At 37.4% G+C, this 24,554-nt stretch overlaps 1 protein-coding gene across 3 annotated transcripts in view; it reads left to right on the top strand.

The window, feature by feature from the left end:
• DENND4C (DENN domain containing 4C) overlaps positions 1-24,554 on the top strand; it is a 108,425-nt gene that overhangs the window by 74,623 nt on the left and 9,248 nt on the right. For all 3 annotated transcript variants that reach the window (XM_043890706.1, XM_043890705.1, XM_043890707.1), the window contains 8 exons: positions 1,432-2,588; positions 7,753-7,930; positions 8,743-8,852; positions 9,182-9,357; positions 15,228-15,410; positions 16,504-16,699; positions 19,635-19,880; positions 21,324-21,441. In XM_043890706.1, coding sequence (XP_043746641.1) covers positions 1,432-2,588; positions 7,753-7,930; positions 8,743-8,852; positions 9,182-9,357; positions 15,228-15,410; positions 16,504-16,699; positions 19,635-19,880; positions 21,324-21,441 — 2,364 coding nt within the window. The remainder of the gene's footprint in view (positions 1-1,431; positions 2,589-7,752; positions 7,931-8,742; positions 8,853-9,181; positions 9,358-15,227; positions 15,411-16,503; positions 16,700-19,634; positions 19,881-21,323; positions 21,442-24,554) is intronic.

Below are 24,554 nucleotides of genomic sequence, written 5' to 3'. Positions count from 1 at the left end.
AGTAGACTTCTGGTAAGAATTGTTGAATTAGGTATATGAAATCTAGGATAGAAGAGATTATTTCTTTTTCTGCCTCTTTAGCTGCTAAGTCATGTCTAACTCTGCGACCGCACGAACTGTGGTGTGCCAGGCTTCCCTGTCCTTCACTATCTCCTGGAATTTACTCAAACTCAAGTCCATTGAGTCTGTGATGCCATCTAATCATCACACCCTCTTATCACCCCTTCCTTCTCCTGCCCTCAGTCTCTCCCAGCATCAGGATCTTTTCCAGTGAGTCACCTCTTCTCATCAGGTAGCCAAAGTTTTGGAGTTTCAGCTTCAGCCTCAGTCCTTCCAATGAATATTCAGGGTTGATTTCTTTAGGACTGATGATTTGATCTCCTTGCTGTCCAAGGGATTCTCAAGAGTCTTCTCCAGCACCACAATTAGAAAGCATCAATTCCTTGGCATTCAGCCTTCTTTATGGTTCAACTCTCATATCTGTACATGGCTACTGGAAATAGTTTGCTTTGACTATATGGATCTTTGTTGGCAAAGTGATGTCTCTGCTTTAGCTGTCTAGGTTTGTCATAGCTTTTCTTCCAAAGAGCAAACGTTTTTTAATTTTGTGGCTGCAGTCACCGTCCGCAGTGATTTTGGAGCCCAAGAAAATAAAGTCTGTCACTATTTCCATTGTTTCTCCATCTATTTGCCATGAAATGATGAGACCAGATGCCATGATCTTTGTTTTTTGAATGTTGCATTTTAAGCCAGCTTTTTCACTCTCCTCTTTCATCCTCATTAAGAGGCTCTTTAGTTCCTCTTCACTTTCTGCCATTCAAGTGGTATCATCTGCATATCTGAAGTTGTTGGTATTTCTCCTGGCAGTCTTGATTCCAGCTTGTGATTCACCCATCCTGGCATTTTGCATGATGTACTCTGCACGTAAGTTAAATAAGCAGGGTGACAATATACAGCCTTGACATACTCCTCTCCCAATTTTGAACCATTCCTTTGTTCCATGTCCGGTTCTAACTGTTGATTCTTGCCCTGCATACAGCTCTGCTGTTTCTTTTTAGGTCTGCTGTTTAACACAGAATATATTTCTTAAGTTGAATATAAAACTCTTAAAATATAAAACATGTTTATAGATTATATTTATTGATAGGTATGATATCTGTCAGTGAACAATACAGGTTTATACAGTATATATTGCATGATCTTTTCTTAAAATATGTATGTATATGCATAGAGAATAAAAGGCATATTAGACATTAAAATGTTTTTAAGACACAGGGTTAAGCAGTGTTTTGGACATTTTCTGTATACCATCTAACCTTAATCTTTTACTCTGAGTATGTCTCACTTTCAAAAATCAGAAAAAAATATTCTTTTAATAAAAGTTACATCAGAAAATAGATGTATTTTTAATATTGTACTTTCTCTTTTTAGGCAGTACATCAAATATATTATTTTCTAGTCAAGATCCAGTTGAAGATGCTGTCTTTGGTGAAGTTATTAATCTCAAGAAGAATGGTGACAGAGGAGAAAAAAGACAAAAGCATTTTCCAGAGAGAAGCTGTAGTTTTAGTTCTGAAAGTCGAGCAGGAATGTTACTTAAGAAGAGCAGTTTGGATTTGAATTCAAGTGAAGTGGCTATCATGATGGGAGCAGATGCCAAGATTCTCACAGCACTGACGACAAGTCCTAAGACTTCTCCACTTCATAATTCAAGAACCCATAGTTTTGAGAGTATTAGCTGTCATCCAGCTGACACTAGGACTCGTGTGTCTGAAAGCACTTGGGATTCGGAGCACCGATCATTGGTGTTAGAGATGCTTGAGGAAAGCCAAGAGTTGATCGAACCTGTGGTTGATGAAAATGTAGCTAAAGCTACTATGACAAAGGATACATGTGACAGTCTACAAAATGATAGTAATCAGTCCAGAGACTGGAAAGCAGGATCCAGAGATCTAGCAAATAAAAGAAATAGCTTATATGGTGTTGCTAAAGCTGTCGAGAGGGAAGATGTTGAAACTGGACTAGATCCTTTGTCACTTTTAGCCACTGAATGTATAGGAGAAAAAACTGATTCAGAAGAGAAGCTGTTTTCTCCAGTTATTGCACGTAATCTGGCTGATGAAATCGAAAGCTACATGAATCTAAAGAGTCCCTTAGGTAGCAAGTCTTCTAGTATGGAACTACATGGAGAGGGAAACAGAGAGTCTGGTGCTACCAGTGCATTTATTCACTCTTTAGAGAGGAGATCAAGCCTACCTTTAGATCATGGTCCGCCAGCACAGGAGAGTCCTGAAAGTGAAAAGGACTCCCCTGCAGTGTCCAGGTCTAAAACTTTTACGGGGCGTCTCAAGCAACAGACTCCCTCCCGAAGTCCTAAGGAACGTTCAACTTCTTTATCAGCACTGGTCCGTTCTTCACCACAAGGCTCATTGGGTTCTGTGGTCAATTCTTTGTCAGGGCTAAAGCTGGACAATATCCTCTCAGGACCCAAGATGGATGTGCTAAAATCTGGTATGAAACAAGCAGCAACAGTAGCCAGTAAGATGTGGGGAGCTGTAGCGTCTGCCTACAACTACTCAGATGATGAGGTGAGAGCGCTTTATGTGTGCCAGCCATCTGATGTTGGAATGTTTGGAGTATTTTTTTAATATATGAATTATTATTTAGATTTTTCTGGTAATTTTGTTTTTTATATCTTAAAACATGCATATCCTACTTCTTCCTTGAAATGACGTAAGTATACATGTAAGGAATTTAATAATGAAGAAATAGAATATCAGGACTACTTTACAATTCCACAGCTCAGTCTGAACTAACACATTGTCTATTTAGTTGAAAGAATTAATGATTAATGTTTGATCTAATAATAATGCCATGTTGTATTTGCATATCACTTTTTAAGTGGAGGATAATTGCTTTATAATGTGGTGGTGGTCTCTGCTGTACATTGTTGTGAGTCATTGCATTTTTTTATATATATATTTATTTGGGCTTCCCTGATAGCTCAGTTGGTAAAGAATCCGGCCTGCAATGCAGGAGAGCCCGGTTCGATTCCTGGGTCGGAAAGATCCACTGGAGAAGGGATTATCTACCCATCCAGTATTCTTGGGCTTCTTTTATGGCTCAGCTGGTAAAGAACCACCTACAATGCAGAAGACCTGGGTTTGATCCCTGGGTTGGGAGGATCCCCTGAAGAAGGGAAAGGCTACCCACTCCAGGATTCTGCCCTGGAGAATTCCGTGGACTACATACACAGTCCATGGGGTTGCAAAGAGTCAGACACGACTGAGTGACTTTCACTTCACATATATATGTGTGTGTATATATATAGCTAGCAAGAAGCTGATAGATGACACATTTATATGTATATTTTATGTATTTATATAATATATATATATATCTCCCTTCTGTCTTGAGCCTCCCCCCGCTCCCCGCCACACCTCTGGGTTGTCACAGGCTTCCAGGCTGGCTCCCTGTGCCATGTGGCAGCTTCCTGCTAGTTACATTTTGCACATGATAGTGTATATATGCCAGTGCTACTTTCTCAATTTGCCCTACCCTCTCCTTCCCCCACTGTGTCCACCAGTCTGTTCTACATTTGTCACTCCACTTTTTAAATAACTTTGACCTGTTATTTCTTTAAGATACATAAATCACTCTACAGCTCAATTGATAGATTTTATACTGCGTAAGTAAAGCTAAGTTTTTGTTGAAGTTAGGTTGATTTTATAATCCTGTATTAATTGGTTTTATAATCCTGTATTACTTTTAGGTGTACAGCATGGTACACATTATATTCTGTTATAGGTTATTACAAGATATTGGGTATAATTCTGTTACAGTAAATTGTTTTTGTTGTTTTTCTTTTAATTTTTGCATACTTTGTAGACTGTTACATTTTTTTAGTTGTGAAGATATCATAACACATTTACAGGAGACTTGGAATATACAAAGCAAAGTTATATATAGTTATATATATAGTTCCACTGTATATTACAATTATTTTTAGGTAGATAAATTAAGATTTTTATATGGAGTTTCAGTATCAAACTCTCAAAAATTAATAGAATGAATAGAAAAGTAGAAGGGAAGAGTAGACCTGAAAAGCACTATGAGCCAATCAAAGATAATTAAGATTTCTACAGTTTTCACACAACAGCAGGATACAAATTCTGTTCAAGTTCTCATAGATTATAAACCAGGAGACTCTGGAACATACCCAGCAACATCAAACAAGGTACAGACATTTCACGGCCTCACGTGACTGCAGTCAGACAGACTCTGTTCTCTCTCAGCTCAGTCCTCAGTCGTGTCCGACTTCCTGCGACCCCATGAACCGCAGCACGCCAGGCCTCCCCGTCCATCACCAACTGCCAGAGTCCACCCAAACCCATGGCCATTGGGTCGATGATGCCATCCAACCATCTCATCCTCTGTCGTCCCCTTCTCTTCCTGCCCTCAATCTTTCCCAGCATCAGAGTCTTTTCCAGTGAGTCAGCTCTTCACATCAGGTGGCCCAAGTATTGGAATTTCAGCTTCAGCATCAGTCCTTCCAATGAACACCCAGGACTGATCTCCTTTAAGATGGACTGGTTGGATCTCCTTGCAGTCCAAGGGACTCTCAAGAGTCTTCTCCAACACCACAGTTCAAAAGCATCAATTCTTCGGTGTTCAGCCTTCTTTATAGTCCAACTCTCACATCCATACATGATTACTGGAAAAACCATAGCCTTGACTAGACGGACCTTTGTTGGCAAAGTTAATGTCTCTGCTTTTTAATATGCTGTCTAGGGTGGTCATAACTTTCCTTCCAAGGAGCAAGTGTCTTTTAATTTCATGGCTGCATTCACCATCTGCAGTGATTTTGGAGCCCAAAAAAATAAAGTCAGCCACTGTTTCCCCATCTATTTGCCATGAAGTGATGGGACCGGATGCCATGATCTTAGTTTCTGAATGTTGAGCTTTAAGCCAACTTTTTCACTCTCCTCTTTTTCATCAAGAGGCTCTTTCGTTCTTCTTTACTTTCTGCCATAAGGGTGGTATCATCTGCCTATCTGAGGTTATTAATATTTCTCCCAGAAATCTTGATTCTAGCTTGTGCTTCCTCCAGCCCAGCGTTTCTCATGATGTACTCTGCATATAAGTTAAATAAGCAGGGTGACAATATACAGCCTTGACATACTCCTTTTCCTATTTGAAACCAGTCTCTTGTTCCATGTCCAGTTCTAACTGTTGCCTCCTGACATGTATACAGATTTCTCAAGAGGCAGGTCAGGTGGTCTGGTATTCCCATCTCTTGAAGAATTTTCCACAGTTTATTGTGATCCACACAGTCAAAGATTTTGGCATAGTCAATAAAGCAGAAATAGATGTTCTGATCCAGCGAATATTGGCAATTTGATCTCTGGTTCTTCTGCCTTTTCTAAAACCAGCTTGAACATCTGGAAGTTCTCAGTTCACATACTGTTGAAGCCTGGCTTGGAGAATTTTGAGCATTACTTTACTAGTGTGTGAGATGAGTGCTGTTGTACGGTAGTTTGAGCATTCTTTGGCATTGCCTTTCTTTGGGATTGGAATGAAAACTGACCTTTTCCAGTCCTGTGGCCACTGCTGAGTTTTCCAAATTTGCTGACATATTGAGTGAAGCACTTTCACAGCATCATCTTTTGGGATTTGAAATAGCTCAACTGGAATTCCATCATCTCTACTAGCTTTGTTCATACTGATGCTTGCTAAGGCCCACTTGACTTCACATTCCAGGATGTCTGGCTCTAGGTGAGTGATCATACCATCGTGATTATCTGGGTCGTGAAGATCTTTTTTGTACAGTTCTCCTGTGTATTCTTGCCACCTCTTCTTTTTTTTTTTTTTTCCACCTCTTCTTAATATCTTCTGTTTCTGTTAGGTCCATACCATTTCTGTCCTTTATTGAGCCCATCTTTGTATGAAATGTTCCCTTGGTATCTCAGATTTTCTTGAAGAGATCTCTAGTCTTTCCCATTCTGTTGTTTTCCTTTATTTCTTTGCATTGATTGCTGAGGAAGGGTTTATTCTCTCTCCTTGCTATTCTCTTACCACCTGTTCTTTTACTGTTACGGAATTATGTTACAAATGCATATCAAAAGGTATTTAAAAATACCCTACATATTTTCAAGTGCAATGTGACATTTACCAAGAGAGATCTTTGACTTAGCCATTGAAAACCTCAGTAAAGTTAAAAGACTGAAAAAATACAGGAGTGATTGCAGAGAAAAAAGCATTTAAATGAGAATATTATTATAAAAATGAGAAATATCAAAGATACTTTATAAACCTATGTAATTAGAAATTTAATGTCTGCTTTTAAATGATGGGTGTATCAAAGAAGCCATAATAAGGAAAATTAGAAAATATTTGTAACATAATAAAAAATAAAAGAGAGTTTACCAGAATTTGTTGCATGCAGCTGAAGCTGTTCAGTGCAACTAAATACAATGTGGAATCCTGAATAAGGTGTGAAAACAAATAATAGACACTAGCATAAAATTTTGTGACATTTGATCAAAGTCTATACTTTAGTTAATACTGTATCACATGTTAATTTCCTGAGTTTTTTTAAACCACATACTATTTCTTAGACAGTAAATTCTTGTTGCTTATCTATTTTACGTAAAGTAGTTTGTATCTGTTAAATCCATAACCCTGATTTGTCCCTCTCCCCTTACTCTTTGATAACTGCAAGTTTGTTTTCTGTTTCTGTGAGTCTGTTTCTGTTTTGTATATACATTAATTTGTGTTACTTTATAGGTTCCACATGAATGATATACAGTATTGATCTTTCTCTTACTTATTTCACTAGTCATAATATTAAGTCCGTCCATATTGCTGCAGATGGCAATTTTCCATTTATTTTAAATGGCTGAATAACACTCCATTGTGTATGTGTGTTTTTATCACATCTGCATGATCCCGTCATCTATTGATAAGCACTTGGGTTGCTTCCATGTCTTGGCTATTTTATATATAGTGCTGCTCTGAGCATTGTGGTGCACGTCTCTTTTGGAATTAGTGTTTCTGTTTTTTCTGGATGTATACCCAGAAGTAGTTTTATAATAAGGAAGACATATAAGTCTTGTTTAAAGCAAAAATTCAAAAGGAAACTGCTTAGTGAAATGTTTTCTATCTTAAAGTATCAACAGTCAGTTAAAGCATTACAGTCACTGTAATCAGCAATTACAGTGTTCAGAATTTTGTTCATGTTTTACTCCTCTAATAATGATGGTTGTTTTCAGAATAATCATATTGCCAGCAAAAATTCTCACAATTATCTGGTTTTAATGTACTCATACTATCCACATTTTTCAGATAACATAATTAAAAGGGAAGTTAAGTCGTTTCTGTAGGATCATTTCTCTAGTATCACAGGATGTAATGGGGGACCAAGATCACAGTCTGGCTCTCCTGACTCTTAAGCCCCTACTCTGTTTGTACTGGGGTCTCTGATTACATTGGACACAGTGAGCTCCTAGGGTTCCTTCATTTTATAGTTTGAATATTGGGATAAACCCCACAGTCCTAATATACACTAGGGGCACAGCATGATCTTAAAGCATAGGTCATTGCTTGAATGTCTTAAGAGTATGGAAGAGAAATTCCAAATAATAGAGGTCAAGGTTTCAGAACATACGGTGATGAGAAAAGGATAGAATGAATATATTCTCATTGGAGAAGATCTTATGTATGTATGTGGGATTTTATTTTTTCCGATTAAAGGAGGAAACAAATAGAGATTACAGTTTCCCAGCTGGCCTTGAAGACCATATTTTGGGAGAGAATCTATCACCTAATACGAGTATCTCAGGGTTGGTCCCCAGTGAACTCACCCAGAGCAACACAAGCCTCGGCAGTAGCAGCAGCAGTGGAGATGTAGGGAAACTGCATTACTCACCAGGTAAGGGGGAGGGTTGTCCTCTCTTCTGACTCACACGCCCGTAATTCTTACCCCTGTACCACACACACAGTAAGCCCTCGTCTGTCGAGAGGATAGCCACACCATATTACCACTGTTATTTTATAGGATCTTAAAGTACTGTGTGGAATCAGACTGTGGCTTCCCTGGTGGCTGAGTGGTAAAGAATCTGCCTGCAGTGCCGGAGATGTGGGTTCAATTCCTGGGTTGGGAAGATCCCTTGGAGAAGGAAATGGCAACCCACTCCAGTATTCTTGCCTGGGAAATCCACTGAGTTTATTTTTATTTGTGTATATTTGTGAATTGTATCATTAGTTCTCAAACTTTGGTGTGTCTCAAAATCACCTGGGGTATTTGTTTATAAGTATATACAAATATCCAAGCCCTAGGCTAAAACTTTTGAGACTTAATCTGTGAAATGGAACTTTAAGAATATATATTTTTGACCAGCTTTCCAGGCGAATCAGATACTTACTAGAGTTTGAGAATTTCTTTGCTATATTACTGAAATCTCCTAGTTCTGTGTTATTTTTTTAATTGTAATTTTATTCATTTTCTCCAACTTTTTATTAGGAAAAATTTCCAATACCTTAAAAAGTTGAATCATATAGTGAACAATCATATATTCTCCACCTAGATTTGATTAACTATTGTTAAATGAACATAAGTAGATTTTGATACTAAACTGTTTGAGAATAAATTGCAGACTTCATGGTATTTCCCCCTACATATGCGTTTCCAAAGAATAAGGACATTTTCATACATAATGTGTTATGATGTTTACTTCTCTCTAGGTGAACTTCCATTTCCAAGAGGCATAAAAGGGCAGGAATTTGAAAAGTCAGATCATGGTTCTTCTCAAAACACCAGCATGTCCAGCATCTATCAGAATTGTGCAATGGAGGTAAAAGTTCTATATTCAGCCCATAATAAAGTGGCAGTAAGCATTTTCATTTCAGATTGGCATTTTAACAGAATTCTATGATACCTTCATGGACAGAATAATAAAATAAGTCATTTTGTTGAATTTCCTTGGTGTCTTATGTAAATAAGGCAATAAGCCAGTAGTTTTACCTATAAAGTAAATGTTCCGTTATTAATTTCAAATGTGATCCACAGAATAAATACAATTCTATGTTTGTCTCAAGAGGATGGACTATTAAGACTATTAAGACCTATTAAGACCACTGTTCACTGTGGTGGTTTTCAGTATGTGCATTTTTCTGCTCTTAGGTTTTGATGTCAAGTTGTTCACAGTGCAGAGTTTGTGGAGCTTTAGTTTATGATGAAGAAATTATGGCTGGATGGACGGCAGATGATTCAAATTTGAATACAGCCTGTCCCTTCTGTAAAAGCAACTTCTTGCCTCTTCTCAATATAGAATTTAAAGACTTAAGAGGCTCTGCAAGGTTAGTATTATAAAAGCTCCCTTAGAGAGGTAAGTGCCCTCTAAAAGGCATGACTTCTGGTGGAAGAGTGAAGTAGTGATGGTGTGTTCCAGATGTTCCTTTCCTTGCCCTCCTTCATTTTCAATATTTGAGAGAAAATACTAATATTGTAGGAGGCTGTTCTTCCATGTTATTTAACAAATGATTATTATTAATAGTTAATTTTTGGAGCTAAACTTTATAGGTTATATAAGTATATCAGTTATTATAAATTCAGAATTCTAACATTAGTTATTATTTTGATACTTCTGCCTTAATGACCTTGATTACGTGCTCTGGAGCCTCCCCCCCGCCAAAAAAAAAAAAGATGAAGGGGACTTTAGCTCTTTTCTTATCTTGTTGCCCTTTATGGTGGTGCTCTGTAATGTGAAATGAGTGAATTCTAGGCATTGGAAAAGAGATTAACTGATCTATAATTAGTCATTAAGTAATTGAGAGTTTGGTAACTGTTTGCTGACTTAAATACTTATAATTTTTTTTTTCTTCTTGTGGTGATTGTAAATGAGATTGTTTTCTCAATTCCACTTTCTGCTAGCTCATTAGTATATAGAAATACAAGAGGTTTTTATTGATTTTTGTACCCTGCAACTTCACTAGATTCATTTATTACTACTAATAGTTTTTTGGTGGATTCTTTAGGGTTTTCTAGATATAAAATCATGTCACCTGCAAACAGTTTTACTTATTCCTTTCTAAACTGGATGCCTTTTTTTCTCTTTTTTGCCTAATTTCTGTGGCTAGGACTTCTCTGTTATGTTTCAGCTTTTCACCTCTGATAGTGATGTTAGCTGGGGACTTGTCATATATAAGCTTTATTATGTTGAGGTATATTCTGTCTATATCCACTTTGTGGAGAGTTTTTATTATAAATGGATGATTGGCCTTATCAACTGCTTTTTCTGCACCTGTTGAGATGATCATATTTTTGTCCTTCATTTTGTTAATGTATGTATCACATTGATTGATTTGCAGATGTTGAACCATCCTTGCATCCCATGGACAAATTCCACTTGAGCACGGTATATGATTCTTTTAATGTATTGTTGCATTTGGTTTGCTGGTATTTGGTTGAGGATTTTTGCATCTTTGTACATCAGAGATACCAACCTATGGTTTTCTTACTTTGTGTGGTCTTTATGTGGTTTTGGCATCTGGGTGATGTTGGTCTTGTAAAATGAGTTACGTGTTCCCTCCTCTTGAATTGTTCAGTATAGTTTGGAAACGATAGGCATTAAATCTATAGATGTTTGGTAGAATTTACTTGTGATGCTGCCTGGTCCTGGCCATTTGTTTTTTAGAGGCTTTTTGATTACTGCTTCAGACTGTACTAACAATGAATCAATTCAAATCTCTTCATGATTCAGTCTTGGAAGGTTGTACAAGTCCAAGAATTTGTACATTTCTTCTAGGTTGTCCTGTTTGTTGGTATATAGCTGGTTTTTAAAATATTCTTATAATTCTTTGTATTCCTCTGGTGCCCTTGTTATTTTCTTTTTGTTTCTGATTGTATTTATCAGAGCCTTCTCTCTTAGTCTAGCTAAAGATTTGTCTATTGTGTTTATCTTTTTAAAAACCAGCTTTTAGTTCCACTGATCTTTTCTGTTGTCATTTTAGTCTCATTCATTTATTTCTACTCTGATCATTATTATTTGTTTCTTACCTTCTACTGACTTTGGGGTTTGTTTGTTCTTCTCACATTATTTTTGGCTGTGCCCCGTGACTTGTGGGGTCTTAGTTCCCTGACTAGGCATCCAACTTGGGGCCCTAGCAGTGAAAGCGAGTCCTTTCCGTTGGACCACCAGGGAACTCCGTTTTCTTTTTCTAGTTCCTTTATGTGTAAGGTGGTTTACTTCACATTTTTCTTGTTTCTGGAAGTAGGCCTGTATTACTCTAAACTTCCCTCTTAGTACTGTTTTTGCAGCATCCCATAGATGTTGGTATGTCATATTTTCATTTGTCTTCAGGTAATTTTTTGTTTCTCTTTTGATTTCTTCATTGAACCAGTGTTTCAGTAGCTTATTGTTCATTAGCCACATATTTGTGATTTTTTTCAGCTTTCTTGTAGTTGATTTCCAGTTCCATACCACTGTGATTAGAGAAGGTAACTTTATATGATTTCAGTCTTTTATTTATTAAGCTTTATTTACTTATTGAGCATTGTTTTCTGTCTCAACATATGGTACATCCTTGAGAAAGTTCCATGTATACTTGAGAAGAATGTGTATTCTGATGCATTTGCATGGAATGTTCTATATAAATTTATCAAATTCGTCTGATCTTAGGTTTCATTTAAGGCTGCTTTCCTTTCTCTCTGATCTATCCATTGATGTAAATGAGATATTAAAAAGTCTCTTACTATGTTAGTCAATTTCTCTCTTTAGATCTGTTATTTTTTAATGTATTTTGATATTTTTGTATTAGGTGCATATATATTAATAATATGTCTTCTTGATGAATATTATTTATCATTAATAAATGATAAATATTTATCATTATTTACTATCCATTTTTGTCCTTTATTGCCTTTTTTGGTTTGAAGTCTGTTTTGTCTGATAAGGGTAGGACTGTACCCACTTTCTTTTGGCAGCAGTTTTCTTGGAGTATCATATTCTTTTCCTTCACATGTAGTCTACATTTGTCCTTGGAGCTGAGGTGAGTCTTCTGGAGACAACAAGTCATTGGGTATTGTTTTATGTAGGAGTTTTGCTTTTCTTTTTTATTATTATTATTTTTATACAATTTTTATTTTCCATTTACAGTTACTACAGAATATTGGCTGTACTCCTCATGTTGTATAATACATCCTTGAGCCTATCTTATACCCAGTCATCCCAGATACTTAAAGAGTATTCTCTCTGTTTAGTAATATCACTTCTGAGATTGAACTGCCCGAGTTTCCTTTTAGCTTACTGAGTTTCTTTATGACAGCTATTTTGCATTATGTTAACCAGTTAGATTGCAGTATTTATAGCTTTAAGTTTGGGTTCTGGGGGAGTGTAATTTTTTTGTGTGTGGGAGGATACATGTAACTGTGGTGTTCATGATGCTTGATGAGTTGTTCCCATTGCCAACATATTTGAAGTACTGAACACCTTTCTGCTTGATTCTGACAATTCAACTGGTCAAAAAATAGAGGTCTCTTGTTTTCTGGTAGGTGGTGATATATTAATAGCACAGGTCTTTGGTTCCTCTCACCTGAGCTGCCTCTATTATATTTGAGTTTGCACTTTCCACACTCCACTGCCTCTGTCAGAGGTGTGGCCGTGTGACCTTGTTACTGCTTTCTGGGCCTTGGGGTCATTGGTGCTTTGCTGCTGCCACTGTGGCTGGGGTCTTCCGACCCGGTGCGTTGGGATGGTGGGCTCTTCCCGCTTGTCTGGACTCCCCTGGGTTGCAGGCTCTGCCACTGCTGGTAGTGGTCATCTGATTTTCTAAGGTTCGTGGGCTCCACTGGCGTGGGACGGCGGGGCAGGGGGCCAGAGTTGTGGGTTCCTCAGCGGCCAGAGGGGTGAGGTCCCAGGCCCCTTTGCCCCTCAGTTAGCTGTCGTGACAGCTGCTGCTGCTTCTGGGAGGCTGGAGCTGTGTGCACTTGCCTGCACTGCTGCTCGGTTTTCTGAGGCTTGCCAGAGCTTGCCAGAGCAGAAGGCTGAAACTGGAGGCTGGACTTGTGCTGTTCCTTCCGTTTCGCCGCCTCTGTGTGTTCTAGTCCATCCCGCTTAGGTGGACAGGTGTGTGGGAATCTCCAGTGTATCAGGCAGAGGTACCTTTGTTGCATTGTGGATGTTTAACTGCTTGTAAATTGAAGGGGCGAGATAAAGGTAACTTTGCACCGTGCCGCCTTGCAGATGTCACTCGCCTTTACTCATTTTTGTATTTAGTTTTCTTTTTCTTGTTGATCTGTCTTGACTATTCTTTTTTTTTTTTCTTAGCTGCACCATGCCACTTGTGGGATCTTAGTTCCCTCACCAGGGATAGAACCCAGGCCCTAGGCAGTGAGAGTACAGAGTCCTAACTATTAGACTGGCAGGGAATTCCTGTCTTTAATATTCTTGATATTAATTCCTTGAAGAGAAATGACCAGTTTTGATGTTATTATGCATTAATTTTCCACCTTATGATTTGTGTATTTGAAATCTTCTTTTTAAATAAGATTCCAAAGATTCCCATCTGTAGTAAATGAAAATCTTTTCCTAATGTTCTTCTGTTACCTTTCTATTTTCCCTGTGGTATTTAGGTTTTAAATACATCTGTAGTCTACCTTTGTGTATGATCATAGAGATCCAGGTTTATTTTTCTCCATATAATGAGCCAGTTTTACATCCTTCCTTCATTAATATTATATGTAGTATCACCTTTACCATATATCAAGTTCCTGTGTATACCTCACTCTGGTTCTGTGTTCTGTCAATACTGTATTATTTTTATTACTATATTTATGTTATGTCTGGTTGGTAGGGTAAGTTCCCCCTTTGGAAATTTTTTATAATTATTTGATTATGCATATAAAACTTTAGAGTAACTTTGAGTCCTCCCCCACAGAAAAAGTCCACCTTAAGTTTTCATGGGATTCAAATAGATTTGTAGGTTCCTTTGGGGGAAATGGACATCTTTAGTGTTATTCTCCTATGAGCATGGTATATATCTCCCTGTTTTAGATCTTCTTTTAATAGAGTTTTAAATTATTCTCCATAAATTTTGTACTTTTTTGTTAATTGTGTTTCTTAAGCTTTTGTGGTATATTTTCTAATTGAATATAAACCAGCATTATTAATCTTCCTCCCCAGTATGTCATTATGGAAAATTTCCTACTTATGGCCAAGTTTAATTAAAGATTTTTTTTTTTACAGTACACCCAAATATCCACCCCTGTATTCTTCAGTTAAGGTTTACATTGCTTGCTTTATCACCTGTCTATTCTTCCATCCATCCACCAATCCATCTTATATTTTTCTTTGTTTAAAATAAGATGTAGATGGGGAGGGAAATTCCCTGGCAGTCCAGTGGTTAGGGCTCTGTGCTTTGCAGGAGACACAGGTTCAACCCTGGTCAGGAAACTAAAATCCTGCATGCTTCACAATGTGGCCTATTAGTAATAATAATATGTAGTAATAATATTACTACTAATATGTAGTAGTATTATATTAATAAAAATAAAAATACCTTTCCCCCCCAAAATTGAGCTTTTGTATCATTAACTAGAGTTCAGTATTTATTTACAGATTTTTTTTCATTTAAGGTAAATTTGATTTCTGCAAATCAAGATACAGAACATTATTATGACTTCAAAAAGTGCTTTTTTATGTCCCTTGCAGGGCAAAGCTCTCACCCGATCCCCACCCAGAAGGAGAAAAAGAGAGAGAAGATGAAAATAAATTACTGAATTAATAGAGGGGAGAGAGAATGCCTAAAGACAAAAATGGAAATTCTTAAGCGGGGGAAAGGGTATTATAAATAGTTATAGGTTAATACCTGTTAAAATGCTGTTCTTTATTTTTTTTAACTAAGAAAATTAATGAAATATTTTGCTTTCCAACTTCCCTCATAGCTTTCTTTAGTGTCTCTCAAAAACTGAAGGGATCTTGAATTGAACTATAGTGACCTGCTCTGGATCTTTTCATTTGAAAAGTTTCAGACAAGAGAAGAGAGAATGAAAGCAAGAGTGTGTGTATGTGTGTGTTTGAAATAGGCAGTATTTCTATGGATTTGTGTAATTCATTAATGAGTATTTTACTATACAGTGATTGTAAATATGATGACATTTGGAGGATTCTAGGATTTTTATAGACTTTTTTATACTTCCTTTTTTTTTTTTTGAACGGATCCATATTTAGCTTTTTCTTGAAACCAAGTACCTCTGGTGACAGTTTACAAAGTGGCAGCATTCCATTGGCAAGTGAACCTTTGGAGCACAAACCCATATCCAGTTCAGCAGAACCTGACCTGATCAACTTTATGGATTTGCCAAAACATAACCAGACCATTACTGAAGAAACAAGCTCTGTAGTTGAATCAAGGTACCACAGAATTCAGAGAACTTTTCATAAAAATTGGGTGCCCCTGTAAAAATTTCATCTTTAAATACAACCTGGCTGACATAGACATAAGTTCTGGCATTTTAAGAATGTAACTTTAAAGGCTACCCACTCCTGTATTCTGGCCTGGAGAATTCCATGGACTATACAGTCCATTGGATTGCAAAGAGTCAGACATGACTGAGTGATTTTCACGTTGTTTAAATATCTAATGAAGGAATATGGTGATAAACCATTTTTAATACTGTTTAATGTTTTACAGTGGTCTTTATCAAAAATGAACTTTCCAAAAGAAAAAAGTATTTTCCCCTTCAGTGTAGTCGTTGCCAGTTTCCAGATACATACTCTCTTTACAGTCAAGTATACCTTTAACTCTTAAATATTTACTCAAACATTTATTGAGAGCCTATTGTATGCTCAGCATTATGCTAAACACTAAAAATAAAAAAGTAAATAAAATCTGACCTCTGTTCTTAGGTGGGTCATGGCTTGAAAGTGAAAGTCACTCAGTCTTGTCCAACTCTTTGTGACCCCATGAACTATACATTCCATGGAATTCTCTAGGCCAGAATACTGGAGTGGGTAGCCTTTCTCTTCTCCAGGGGATCTTCCTAACCCAGGGATCAAACCTAGGTCTTCCTCATTGCAGGCAGATTCTTTACCACTGAGCCACAAGGGAAACCCAGGTCATGGCCTTGTAGAGATTAAATACTTGACAGTGAATCTACATTACTTACTTGGATGCATTATACATACTTCCAGGTGATTTTGTTTAATAAAGGTGAGATAATGCTTGAATAGAGCACATGAATGGGCACTCAGTCTTTTAAAAATAATACCATAATACTTAACCATATACCGTCTTCCCACCCTTCATCAGATCATCCACTCCATCCTGTTTTTCTGACTGATTTTACAAAAATACCTGAAGAAAAGTTAATTCCTATAAGGCAGTACTGACTCTTCTCAGATACATTCAGTACATTCAAAATTTATTGTAGAAAATACTCTAGCTCTACAGATTTGGACTGTTTAAACCAATCTAACCACAGCATTTCTCCTTCATTTTTTTAAGTGATGAAATAATGAAAGCCAGCGGAGATGTCCAAACTGTGAAAATTTCACCTATGCCTAATAGTTTATCAAAACGAAATGTGTCTTTGACTAGAAGTCACAGTGTTGGAGGTCCCTTGCAAAATATGGACTTTTCCCAGCGACCGTTTCATGGCATTTCAACAGTTAGTCTTCCAAACAGTCTGCAGGAGGTTGTGGTATGTAACAATATTATAATTATACTGTGTGTTCATGTAAGTATTTATCAAAATAGCATCTTCTTCTGTAGTTTTTTTTATCACATGAAAAATGATACATTTTCATAAGCAGGCCAAGAAATTTCAAATTTCAAAAATACATACAAATAAAGAATACAGTGAGTCCTTTTGTCGCACCATCCAGCTTCAGTAATTTTCAACTTACAACATTTTTGTCATGCATACCCCAATTCAGTTCTCTTGTACATCCATTTGAAGCAAATTTCAAACATATACTCCATTTGTCAATATTTCAGTATTTATCTGTAAGAGATAAGGACTCTTAAAAATGTAATGCTGTTGGTTCAGTCGTTAAGATTCCACACTCCCAATGCAAGGGGTGCAGGTCGGTCCCTGGTCAGGTAATTAGTATCTCACTTGCCACATGGTGCGGCCAAAAGTCAAACAAACAAAAAAGTGCCATTATCAGACCCAGGAAATAACAAACAATATCAGGGTCATTCAGTCTTCGTTCGAATTCCTAGTGGTTTCAAAAATGTCAAGTATGTGTGTTTTGCAGTTTGAGGAATCAGGATCAAATAATGCTTTGTAATTGGTGATCTGTTTTCTAGTCTTTTTAAATCTATAGACTCTTTTCTTCCCTTGTAATTTATTTGTTGAATGCAGCCATATAAGTTGGTAATTGCAGCTTGAAGCTTGATCAGATTCAGGTTTTTTGTTGTTTTGTTCATTTGTTTATTTTTACAAGACAGCTTCATCAGTAGTGGTATGTCTTGAGGGACATGAACTATCTCTGTGGGGTTCAGTTCAGTTCAGTCACTCAGTCATGTCCGACTCTTTGCGACCCCATGAACTGCAGCACGCCAGGCCTCCCTGTCCATCACCAACTCCTGGAGTCCACCCAAACACATGCCCATTGTGTCGGTGATGCCATCCAACCATCTCATCCTCTGTCATCCCCCTCTCCTCCTGCCCTCAATCTTTTCCAGCATCAGGGTCTTTTCAAATGAGTCAGCTCTCTGCATCAGGTGGCGAAAGTATTGGAGTTTCAGCTTCAACATCCGTCCCTCCAATGAACACCCAGGACCGATCTCCTTTAGGATGGACTGGTTGGATCTGCTTGCAGTTCAAGTGACTCTCAAGAGCCTTCTCTCCAACACCACAGTTCAAAAGCATCACTTCTTCTGTGCTCAGCTTTCTTTATAGTCCAACTCTCACACCCATACATGACTACTGGAAAAACCATAGCCTTGACTAGACGGACCTTTGTTGGCAAAGTTAATGTCTCTGCTTTTTAATATGCTGTCTAGGTTGGTCATAACTTTCCTTCCAAGGAGCAAGCGTCTTAATTTCATGGCTGCAATCACCATCCACAGTGATTTTGGAGCCCAGAAAAATAAAGTCAGCCACTGTTTCCACTGTTTCCCCATCTATTTGCCACGAAGTGATGGGACCGGATGCCATGATCTAGTTTCTGAATGTTGAGCTTTAAGCCAACTTTTTCACTCTCCTCTTTTGCCTAGATAAGTTATCCATTTGGAGCTATAAAATGATGATAGTCTAATTCTGTCATATTCTTTATTATATGAAATATATTTATAAAGAGAAACTTATCCCATGGCTTTTGTCTGATTTTCTCCAAAGATGCAGTTTATGTTGGAAAAGCAAGATAAATGTTTGATTTTCTTTTTTCCTTTTATTTATCAAACTTCACAGTGAAAAAAGAAAAAAAAAACAACTTCACAGTGACAGGTTGGGTTCCTAGCATTCTCCAAGGTGATCCATTATCTGGGGGTATAGAGTATCATTATGAACTCATGGGTTTAAACATTTATGTTTACATCCATTGCTGTTGTTACCCTTATTGATGCTTGTTTTATTCCTTCTTTGGTCAGCTAGAAGCCTCTACATGTTGGTGCCTTATTCCTTTTGACACAACTCTAGTAGCTTTTGTGGGGCTTCCCTGATCACTCAGTTGGTAGAGAATGTGCCTGCCATGCAGGAGATCTGGGTTTGATTCCTGGGTTGGGAAGATCCCCTGGAGAAGGGTAAGGCTACTCACCTCCAGTATTTTGACCTGTAGAATTCCATGAACTAGTCCATGGGGTCACAAAGAGTCAGACACGACTAAGTGACTTTCACCTTTGTATAAGTTTTTTTAACGTTTCCTTGCTTTCTTGTATTATAAGATGTTTGACGCTCAAGTATTACATATTTCCTTCTTCAGACCTCGAATCAGTCATTTCTTTAAGAAACATTCCTTTTAGAGAAAAACAGTATTTGGAGATCTCAATCTGGGCACCATGGGTGCTTATTAATATTGGTCATAAACATTTAATTCTAATTGTGCACAACTTACAAAGTCTAGGTTGGGTTTCTTTTTTCATTCACTATTTCATTTGATTTATAAAATTGCTCTTTAGTTTTTATTGCAGTCAAATTTATAAATAAGTTAGGTATATTTTAAAGACTCATCAAATATTAACACAAAAAATGGCCTCATCTGTTTAGTTTTATGTGGAAGATAAAGTCAGATTTTTTTGGTATCATCAGAATACCAAAATACATCAGAATATCATTTGAAACATCAGAAATGCAAATATTTCTTGTAAAAAGTTGAAAAGGAAAAATCAGTCATACATAGGGCATTGCTCTTAATGTGATAAGAGAAACTCATGTTTAAAATAGGGCCTGAAAAAATAAAATAGGGCCTGGTATATGGATTAATAATTTTTGTTCATAATCATTTAACAAGGGTATTTATGATTCAGTACTTTTTCTTCTTTTATGTTTTCTTTAGGGTGTTCTACTACATGTAGTAATGGCCCTGAAATAAGTTTGAAAGGACAGAAAAGTATGCTGTCATTGAGACATACTCTGAAGCATACATACTAAAACTGATCATGCTTACTCTTTCTCTCTTTCTGTCTTTAAGGATCCTTTAGGAAAAAGACCCAACCCTTCCCCTGTCTCTGTGCCTTACTTGAGTCCTCTAGTGCTTCGCAAAGAACTTGAATCTTTGCTAGAAAATGAAGGCGATCAGGTGATTCACACGTCCTCATTCATCAATCAACATCCAATCATTTTCTGGAACCTCGTTTGGTATTTCAGGCGTTTGGATCTTCCTAGTAACTTGCCGGGACTTATCCTCACTTCTGAACACTGCAATGGAGGCGTGCAGGTAGGGAACCAACTTCTGTACGTATACTATATTCATGTTGGTTAGGATGAGGCTTAACTTCAGGTATTAGGAAGTATACGATAGTAGTGTTAAGTCATAGGGTATTTCTCTCTCACTTAACAATTTAGATAGGTGGTCCAGGGATGGTATAATGCTAGAGACTTGAGAGCCTTCTATCTTTTTTGCTTGCAGTGTGGCCTCCCATTTCCAAGTTTTATACCTGGTCTAGGGTAGCTGTACTCTACTTCCAAGCTACCACATCCATATTCTAGTCAGCAGTAAGAAGAAAAATGGATGGAGAATATATTCTTTATTTAGGGATAGTTCCTAGATTTGCATGTAATCTTTTCATACATATTTGTTTGGCCTAAATTTAGTTATATGATCATTTCTAGTGGCAGGGGTAGCTAGAAAAGTAGTTTTTATTCTGAAATATAATATTCCCAGCTGTGAGGGGTGTTTGGGGGAGAATGGATACATGTATATGTATGGTTGAGTCACTTCGCTGTCTACCTGAAACTGTCACAACATCGTTAATCAACTATACTCCAATATAAAATAAAAATTTTTTTTAAAAAGATATTCCCAGCTGAAATTCTCACAACTTTATTTTAAAGGATTTGTATTAGCCATATTTTTCAGATATAATTAAAAACTAAAGTTATTTTGCTAGGTCACATACTGAATAAGTGATGGGGGGCAAAGACCACAGTCTGGCTCTCTGACTCTGTTTGAGCTGGCATCCTTGACTCCCAGGGAGACAGTAAGCTTATGATACTGAATATGGAGAGATAACCCCCACCCCAAACATACATCAGAGGCACAATAAACTTTTAGTCTTGTACACGGTTTTGACTCATTTATGTACTAGTCAGTACAACGAGATAGCAGTAACTGCTGTACTTTTCGTACCTTAAAACTTGTTGTGATGGAGGTTAACCATTCACGTAACTGCTGTGCCAGTTACCAAGCTGTCACTCAGCCCTTGAAAGTCAGATGAGAATTGTGCACCTCAGAAAATAATAACATTTGTACTTAGATATAAATAAAAATTAAAATTTTTCTTCTGAGTTTTAGGTCTAGAATTTTATTTTATTTTTTTACAAACCCTTATGTCGAGGGCTGACTTTCAGCAGATCATAGCGAGGGAGCTGCTCTGCCGTGTACTAAATCTCTACCCAGAAGCGAGCCATCCACGAGTGGTTTAGCACCGGGTCCCCCAGGAACGGGCAGTGTGTGACGGGTGAGGGGGCAGCTGCCTTTCCAGCTGCACCGTGTCCCGGGAGGAAGGGCTCTCCACCATGCCGTGCTCCAGGTCTAGAATTCTAAAAAGGACTCATCTGTTTTATATAATCAAGCTTCACTAGGTCCACTGATAATTACTATTATGCTTAGTTATTACCATGCTTAGGGTACTAATACTTTCTGTTGATCTTTTTTTAGCTTCCCCTGTCATCTCTGTCTCAGGATAGCAAACTCGTTTATATTCAGCTGTTATGGGATAATATCAACCTTCATCAGGAACCAGGAGAACCTCTGTATGTTGCATGGAGAAATTTTAGTAAGTAAAATAAAGACATAAGACTCAAACTGGAAACAACCAAATATCCATCCACAAGTGAATGCATAAGCAAGTTACTGTGCAGTCCATCCACACCGCAGAATACTGTTTAGCAATAAATAAAAATGGATGCCTGAGGGAAAAATAGAATTAAGGAGATGAGATTAATTATTTTGCTTTGTTTTTAAATCTTTCATTCACTTTTAGTATCTCCTCAGGCTTTTTTCCATTTTATTTCAAATTTATTTGTTGTACCAACCTGTTTATTAGATGTCCAGTTGAGCTGAAGAGTGGCTTTTTTGTGTGATTCTTACGGTTTATCTGTCAAATATTAATTTGGTGTAAGGTATTTGGAGAGTAAATTCTGTATAGCAAATGTGTTTGTGTAGATCATAATTTCAATTATATGGGTACAAGCCTCAAAAGATTTTGGCTTTATTTGCAGTTTTTTATATATAGAACATATTTTTAAAAGGGGTTTAAATGGTTAGCCAATATTCAGAAGCCTTGTGAGTCCGTAAGAAACCACAGACAATCCAATAGGTCAATGGGTAAATGGTATCAGTAGGCAGTTTCTGGAAGAAACATTAAAATGCTCTGTTCTGTAGATATACAGTGTACAAAGCTGTCGTTAAAACAATGCTTCCCAAAAGATTATAATAATGAAAAACTTAATACCTAACAAGAGAGTTGTGATAAATCCACATTTTGAAATGTTGGCAAACAAGAAAAGGAAGGAGTTACTTCTGTATAGATTCCTGAAAGTTTGGATGCCCATTATATTAAGTGGAAAAAAAAAGGCAAGTTGTAGAACAGTACATTTTGCAGGAAAACAAAACCAAAATATTTTATTAATATTTATTGATTTTTGGCTGTGCTGGGTCTTCGTTGCTGCACGGGCTTTTCTCTGGTTGTGGTGGGTGGTGGGCTGCTCTCTAGTTGTGGTGCAGGGGCTTCTCATTCAAGGCCTCCCTTGTTGCGGAGCACAGGTGCTAGGGCATGCGGGCTTCAGGGGTTGTGTCTCCCAGGCCCTAGAACCCAGGCTCAGTAGTTGTGGCACATGGGCTTAATTGCTCTGCAGCATGTGGGATCCTCCCGGATCAGGGATCAAACCCACGTCTTCTGCACTGGCAGGCAGATTCTTTACCACAGAGCCACCAGGGAAGCCCCTGTATGTTTTTAATGTATGCATAGAAAAAGGTCTAAAACTATATATGTCCCGAGCTGTTAGCAGTACCTGCTCAGAAGAGAAAAGGGATTGTATTTTTTCCTACAGTCTTTCACTACTTAACATTTTAACTTGAATTATAACTGCAATTTCTTTAGTTGTTTCTCCTCATATCTTGAAATAGATAAGTGTTTTCAAATGTTCTCTAATTTGTGGTAGGAACAAAATTTAGAATTCCCAAGAATAGCTTTGTTTCTTTACTTGGTTTCTTTAAATGAAGAATTGGCACATAAATAAAATTATAAGACATAATAGAATTGAGTGGTGACTTTCGGAAAAGCAGTATGGGGAGCTGCACAGTCCCACTTCCCAGCAAAACAACATGATTGGTGAAAGTTATTAAAGACAAAAAAATGTCTCTCTCTGTCTATGACTATAGAGGAAAATGAAGAAACATTTATTTAAGAAAATATATATTAAATTGCAGTAAAAGCAGTGATTTCTGTAGCACTTGGGATACAACTTGCTGCTCCCCACCAGCCCCCAGTCAAGGGCCACAGCATCTCCCTGGGAAAGACCCGTTGTCAGCAGTTCTCATCCTCCCAGCTCTATAGCGCCGAGGCTCAGTTCCTCCACTCAGCCCCCATTCCTCGCCTGTTTTGGCAACCCTTGAATACTGGGGCTCTGATTGTTCTCACAGCATGTTGCTCATAAGGGAGAGGTTTTATGCCTTTTGAGGCAAGCTAAAGAATCAGAGGCAATGGCATCCCTCCAGTGCCCCACTCACAAAGTAGGGGAATCATTCTAAGAGAAAGGCCACAGTTCCCAGCCCCGGCTCCAGAGCAATGGCCAAGAGACAGGCCGTAAGAACAGAGAGTTCAAAAATTCTCCCCAAAGGGAATGATCTTATTTGGAACAGACTAGAGAAGTTCAAGCCTAAAAGCACTCTTGGAAAAAGTGGAGATTTTGGTGAGAGGGCCAATATTACCCTGATAAAAAAACCAAAAACATCACAGGAAACAAAAACGAAAAATCTGTATCACTTATGAATATAGACATAAGGATCCTCAGCAAAATACTATAAACCAAATCCAGCAATTTATAAAGGGGACTGTATATCATGACCAGTGCTGTTACCCCAGACATGCTGTGTTGATTTGAAAATCACTTACTATAATACACCGTATCAGTCAGAATAAAGGACAAAATCCACATGATCATCTGTATGGGCACAACTAAAGCATTTCACAAAATCTCTTGTCCTTTGTTAAAAACACTCAACAAGCTAGGAATAGAAAGAAACCTCCACAGCCTGATTATGAATATTGGAAAACCCACAACTGGTCTCATACTTAGTGGAGAAGGACCGAATACTTTCCCTCTAAGCACAGGAACAAGACAAAGATGGCTGTTTTCATTATTTCAACATTGTACTGGAGGTTCTTGTTAGAGCAATTAGATGGGAAAATAAAAGGCATCTAAATTAGAAATGAAAAACTATCCCTATTTGCAGGTTCTGTGATCTTATATATGGAAAATCTTAAATTAGAAAATCCTAAGGAAATAAACACACACACAGAAAAAGACAAATGGATAAGTTCAGCAGAGTTACAGGATATATGATCAATATATAGAAATCAACTGTATTTCTATATACTTTCAATTAATAATCCAGAAATTAAGAAAATAACTCCCATTTATAATAGCATTAAAAATAATAAAATACTTATGAATAAATTCAATAAAAGAAGTTAAGAAAATAAAAACCACCTAAATAAATGGAAAGAAATCCCATGTTCATGGACTAGAAAAGTTAATATTGTTAAGATGGCAGTACTCCCAAATTGATCTATAGATTCAGTACAATCTATATCAGAATTCCAGGTGGGTTTTAATAGAAATTGGCAAGCCTGTCCTAAAATTCATATGGGTTTTCAAGGGACCT

This window comes from Cervus elaphus, chromosome 29, assembly GCF_910594005.1.
Source record: "Cervus elaphus chromosome 29, mCerEla1.1, whole genome shotgun sequence".
In the NCBI taxonomy this organism is placed as follows: Eukaryota; Metazoa; Chordata; class Mammalia; order Artiodactyla; family Cervidae; genus Cervus; species Cervus elaphus.
The sequence above is the reverse complement of the archived record's forward strand: the minus strand, read 5'-3'. Positions and strand labels throughout refer to the sequence as shown.